At 40.8% G+C, this 6,662-nt stretch overlaps 1 protein-coding gene across 1 annotated transcript in view; it reads left to right on the forward strand.

Annotated features, from left to right (window-relative positions):
* mad1l1 (mitotic arrest deficient 1 like 1) overlaps nt 1-6,394 on the forward strand; it is a 69,990-nt gene extending 63,596 nt beyond the window's left edge. Inside the window, exon 17 of the mRNA XM_074629732.1 lies at nt 3,967-6,394. Within this exon, the coding sequence (XP_074485833.1) occupies nt 3,967-4,116 (150 nt within the window). The 3' untranslated portion in view covers nt 4,117-6,394. The remainder of the gene's footprint in view (nt 1-3,966) is intronic.
* Nucleotides 6,395-6,662: the final 268 nt, after the last annotated feature.

The following is a 6,662-nucleotide window of genomic DNA, read 5'->3' on the forward strand; positions in this document are numbered from 1 at the left end:
CTGTCTCTCCCTAATTTCCTCTCTCCAGCCTCTTGACTGTGTGCTATCAAAAAGGGCCCGTTGTCAATAAATACTGAATAAGAAGAAGAATCAATGCCACTAGGGTCATACCATACAACTCGCTAGCAAGTATGAAACAAAATAATGTTATTAAAGAGCCACTTATACCTCTATATTAGCTTGAACACACCTCCTCCACATATGCAAAAGTCTTGATAGTGGTGGCATTGCCCTCCTCAGAGTGAATGTGACGTTGCCATAGTCTGTATATAAGAAGTGGACGTAGTAGGGCAGCACAATTATGGCCAAAATACGATTTATTTTGATCAATATTGAGTCGACGATTATTTATCAGAATTATAATAATATAATATAATAATTGATTTTAGGTACAAAATATTTTTACTGCACTTTCACATAAACAGAGCACAGCTTTCACTTCCATGTTGTGCTACATTCCCGCTAATACAAATCTTTGCAATAAGACTTAAAATAATTTTTATCTTCACCTGCATTCAGTGCGTTTTTGGATTCAGTTTTTCACAGGCTGCTGCTGTACGGTGTGAGCGCAGCGGCATGACAGCTCCCCAAAAGTTAGTTTAGGAAGCGCTTTATTTGATATGCAGCAGAGTTTTCTTCGAGTATAGCACACATTTTAAGAAGTTAATATCGCATGCACATTTAATTGTGGGAAGCCAAAATCATGATTAATATTCGATTAATTGTGCAGCCCTAGGACGTAGTCAGCGTGACGTCACCCATTGGTTTGTGGACTGCCGTTTTGAAGCCTCGAGTCCGGCATTTTGGCCGTCGCTATCTTGTTATTTTGCAACCAGAGGTGACACGAGAGGGTGGAGCTGAGTACAACCGCACGTTGAATGAGACATTTTTAGACGACGAAAATGTTATAATTAACTTTTATGAACTGAAAACACACTGTGAAAGGGTTAAAGTTATAAGATGAAAACACGGACAACTCCCAGACCGGACGCAGTGGTAGCGACCTGTCAATCACAAGGTAGCCACGCCCTAAAGCATACCCTGCTTAATCGTCTATTTGTTTGTTGATTTTCTCATAGACTTCTATACAATCTGACATCTTTTTGCAACCAGAGGAGTCGCCCCCTGCTGGCTGTTACAAAGAAATGCAAGTTTAAGGTACTTCCCCATTGGCTTCACTTTTCAGAACCAGTGGTTGCTCTCTGGATGTTGCCTTATACTTTGGGATAAAAGGCATACATACTTGATTTTCTGTAGAAAGAGGCATAGAAAGAAACCGTTGGTGCAATAAACCCTCTAGACTGGAACCGTACTGAATGGATGGTATGATAAACTGACTGTACGTATGATTTTCTAACTAAAAAAAAAGTGGATTTAGTGTTAAATGACTATGTGAGAAGACTCCACTAAAGCAGAATGAACCAACTAAGCTGTTATTTAATGGGATTTCTACCAACCAGATGAACCAGATTACGTCTTTTTGAAGTGAAGATGAAAACAAAAATCCATCAACAGCTTGCTAGCGTGTAGTCAGCGTTGACTATAAACTAATGTTGGTGCATTTATGTACATTTGGTTAAAGAACAGCACGTGTCATTCTATCTGTGTTCCCTCCAGCACTCTGCGTACAGCATTTAGCCTCGGTTTAGCATTGTGCAGTCAGCTAGCAAATGTCATTAGTTCAGTTATCCTCTCCTCTCACCCCGTAGAGATTTGTCGCTGTTCACACAGAAGTGAACAGCTGAGTTCACCTCAGCCTGTTGTGTGTGAGGAAGCACACTAATTGGTTTATCAAGTAGGATTTACTTTTTCTTTTTTTTGCATCAGCACTACTTTCCAAGGTCTTATTGGTAAAGTCTGTTCAATTTTCACATAATAATGATGAGCTCAAGTAGGATTGTTTTTTTTAAATCATAATTTTTTGGAAAAGTTATTTAGCTCCAAATCACACTGTGAACATTTAGTTTGACTTTGAGTTAAAAAAAAAAAGTGTCCATGTGGGAAATAATGTAATGCCGTATTTAATCTGCGAAACCTCCTAAGTTCCTTATTTAATTTCTTTTTCCGAGTATTTCCCCTTCGCCATCTGTTTTATGAGCCTTCTCATGATACTTGTCAAATAAAGATCTGTGTCTCTTACACACATTGACTCAGGACATTTCCTACGACGTCTCAATATCTTCCCTGCATGTCATGGGACTCTGCTCCTCGCTACCTTCCTCCATCCCTGCGATGCTTTAATTACTTCATCCCTCGTTTCTCTCTCTCATCCCTTTCTCCTTCACTCCATCGCCCCGAGCTGCTCCTCATTCCTTTTAATTAATCCACACAGACTTAGACACCTTCACCCTGCTGTGAATGCGTACGACATACACACACACACACACACACACACACATGTACACATGTACACACACACACTTGACAATCCCCTGTAGACAATAACAACTTTTAGTGATCTTGCTTCACTTTGAAAGTTTTTCTCTGGAGATGGATGTAGTGGGGAAACCCAGGTCTTCTAGTTTGATACAGACGGGTTTCTGTTCAATGTCATCACAGAGATGCGCGCGCAGCTAGGAGGCAGAGCAAAGCACGGCATTTCTAGCGGAGCGAAGCTGAGCTCCAAAACCGAGATGACGAGGAGTTGTTGTGTGAAAATGTTTAATATTCCGAAGGGATCACGTGTCTCAAAAAGCTGAAGGAGATTATGGATCCAGGCCTGATGGGCAAAAGCATTCTAGTCACACCACACACCTAGAAAAGCAGCAGCTGGTCATGGCGAGCTGTCATGCTCCACAGATCAATAAAAATGAACAGATCATCAACAGGGTGATCGACACACACGCTAAAGAAATGTTTATATATATTTAGCGACTATGCCTTAAAACTTAAAAGTGATGAAAGATTTAGTTACGGCTCTAAATTGTTTTAACGTTACGCGACTACAGCGGTTGGGAAGCTCACTCCGGTATGCCGTAACATCACATTTTGAACGGAAGACTTCTGGTAGTCTAATGTTTAAATCGTACATATCAGCAATACTGTATTGACTTTTGGCGTTGTGTTTCTGACTGAGGGCTAACCGCTAACGTTAGCTGTCAGGGGTCTAATGTTGATGTTCGCCTGCCCGACATACAAAGAGCTGCAGTGTGGCTGGTTGTACTAATAACAAGATCAAAATACAAGTCTCCAAACAAACAATGCAAAATCTACGTTAATTACAATGGCTGCCAACGCGTTTCTGCCCCCCTGAATGCGCACGCACGCAGTAATGTTTGTATAATTGTAATGGAAATTCTTTCAGTATTCCAAGATGAGTCCTAATGAACGTTGAAATCAAGATCCCAAACAGATGAAATGTCTCACCCGGTTAATAGTTGATTTGTTGGACTGAATCGGGTCCTTTGGATCCCAGTAGAGACGGTCCAGAGTCGCTGGGGATCGGTCCTGTCGTCTCTAAACTTGTAAAGGTACAGGCAGGAGGTTTCTCCTGGATGATCAGTCACCGATCTCCCGTCGTCTCAGGACGATCTTCCACGGGATCCTGCCCACAACGCCAAATTGTAATGGAAATTCTTTCAGTATTCCAAGATGAGTCCTAATGAACGTTGAAATCAAGATCCCAAACAGATGAAATGTCTTTGTTGTATTTTATTCTTGCAAGAAGAGGCACTGGTTATACAGAGTTGCACAAAGTCTGCAGAAGAGTGCTCCGCAGGAGATTATTACAATGTGACTGTATAGAAATCTACAACAGGGACTGTGAGGAAAGGAGTTGTTTTACTCAGACAGTGTCCCAGTAAAAGTCAACACTCTTTCCCACTACATGAGACGAAGAGCACCCAGACAGTAACTTTCCACTGTTGCATAAAGAGACATCATTACATACAATGTAATTTTCCATTACATACCAGAAAGCCGTCTATAGTGTGTTGTCATTCGCTGACTGTGTGTTTGTGTTTGCAGGGCTCCAATGGAAGCATGCAGCTCATGGAGACCGAGTTCTCCAAAACACTGGGGGAGATGGTGGCCCTTCACCTGCATCACCAGAAGAGCATCCCGGCGTTCCTCTCGGCCGTGACCCTCGACCTCTTCAGCCGACAAACCACGATCTGAAGTTCCTCGACACCCACTCAGTCACAGGGGTGTAGTAGATTTAAGAAGGATTAGTTTGGTTTTAATTTCCTGTGGTTTTCACTCTCTTTCTTGCCTTTTTTTTTTTTCTCCATCTCATTCGATATTCACCGAGTGTTCTCTTAACAGCTCTGACATTTGTAGTCGGCGCCGTGTTGTGGAGGAGGAACACCTTGTTTGATGGAATACTTCAATCTTGTATTCAAAAAGACTAAGAAAGCAACCTGGTATCCCTATTTGTACGCTGAATATTTCATCAATGACACTTTGAGAGATACATTTTTCTTTAACAGGACAAAGTTGTCATGAATATGACACACAAAAGCCTCTGATAGTTGGATTTGGAGTTTTTTTTTGTCACAGTGGGGGTTTGAAGTACGCTTCCCACCAAGTTAAATACACACCGTGTGGAGAAACGTTTATGTGGTTCTCTGGATCTGCAGTAGATGCATTTTGCGTGGTCTTTACCGAGGCGGAGTCTTTCTTGACTCTCTTTATTCTGCCTTCTGAGTCCTCTCTCTTGGGACCGCTTGTAAAAGGCTTCACATCGATGTTCTGTGGTTACAACTCGTCCAAGTCGATCCAGATTGAACACAAGATCTGTGGATTCTATTTTTTTTTTTTTTTCATTTGCATTTCAGGATGTATCAAAATTTGCAATTAGGTTTCATCAGAATCTAATTGAGTCATGCCGTACATATGATTTTTGTTGTTGTTGTTAATATTATTTTACTTCATGATTACCGGTATGTGCTTGAATTGAAGATCTAATTGAAGTCTAAACTCAAGTCTTCTGTTAGTCTAATATTAGATGCAAATAGAGAGATAAGAATCAACCTTGCCTCTCACCATATTCCCAAATATGGACTATGGTTTGAAAAAAGTCAAGATTAGATCTGTAATAGCTCGGCTTGCGGTGTTACCGGTGTTACACGGTGTCCGGGGATACACAGATTACATTACTTGCCCAACGCCCCCACCGTCATTTAGATTTTTTAAAAATAGAAATATACCCATTTAGTTCGGTTTTGCGTTTTCAGCGCCCATGTTCATCATTTTTTTTTTTTTTATCAATACATAGTTGGACAATGGACGCTACGATTATAAAGTGAAAGTGTCTACTGCGTACGGAGTCTCAGCACAGAGTAGCAGGAGTCAGATTGACGGACGGTGGCGAAGGATTTTAGCCTATCTGGCAATATTTCAGATTTAAACGCCTTTTTAAAAATGCAACTGCTTTACAGTAACTTTACTGCAACAATAAACCACATGTCAGCTTGTCACTCGTGTGAGGCAGTGAAGGCTCAGCGAATGAACGAAAACTCTAGTTTAAGAACGTAATGTTAGTTTAGGGTTAGATTACGTGGGCTGCGTTTGAATTGATTCAGACGTGTTAGTTCTCATTCTTTTAACCTTTTGTTTTTCAGCTTATTTTAGCTTTATTCAGCTTTCAGCCTTATCACAGAAAACCAGTTTTGTTTTGTTTTTATCACAGGGGTTTATTCCGTATACATATTTCTCCTCTCATGCTTCATACACATTGGTGTGTCATAGAGTCAGGATTGGACTCAGAAAACACACACATGCAGATAAACGGGGATGCTCTGTTGTTTGAAATGTAAACATTTTATGAAACTTAATAAAAATCCATTTATTTTTGATTACTGCTGTGACCTTTATAACACAGAAAGAAATGAATTTGATTCGAATGATCTATGAATTCCTCTTGTTTTGTATTTAGTTACTGTTCATGCCCGTGTGCGTCGGCGCGAGTACGTACACAACATAAGAGGAGGGAAATTTCCAGGCAGCACTAAAGAGAAATGGCAGAAATAAACATGGGGTGAAGAGGAAGCAAGGGAGCAATCCAATAAAAGTGAGAAACAAAAGGAAGTGAGCTGAGAATAAAGCCACTTATCACAGCGACAATATCACAACTCCAGCTGGTGCCGCCATATGTCTCATGAGAAAACATATTCTCCTGTACGGTACATGCCACATACTGTCCTTGTTTTTTTTCTGTTTTTCGCACACTCGTTCATTTTCAAAACGCAGCACATCTTCTGCACACCCTGCAGCTCTCACCTAGAGGTCATATTTTTTCTTATAAGCTGTGTGATACATAGAGTACTGTAGCAAACAACGCTCTCATTCAGGCTGTGTGTGATGTTCTCTGGCTTTATCGCCATCCAATAAAATCACTGTACCTCCTTACTGTTTTAAATTTGAAATGTAATCAATAAAGCATATGTGAGACTGACTTTTGACTTGACTGGAAAGCATATTCATTTTGCAGCAACACGTAACTGTACTATACTTCTGTACCTCTGACTGGGATCACGGCGTACCATCTCCAGAGGCTGTGAGAAACTGGAAGATTTAACGACCATTCTCACCTTGTTGTTGCGTGACCCTGTGTGCTATGTTGCCAGGTGTAATGGCTCTGTCAGGTCAGTCCCAGGTGAGCAGCTACACTAAAGGCCTTTGTACTAAAGTCTGTATTTTCTGTCCAAAATTGTTGCACGTTT

This window comes from Sebastes fasciatus, chromosome 3, assembly GCF_043250625.1.
Source record: "Sebastes fasciatus isolate fSebFas1 chromosome 3, fSebFas1.pri, whole genome shotgun sequence".
Taxonomy (NCBI): domain Eukaryota; kingdom Metazoa; phylum Chordata; class Actinopteri; order Perciformes; family Sebastidae; genus Sebastes; species Sebastes fasciatus.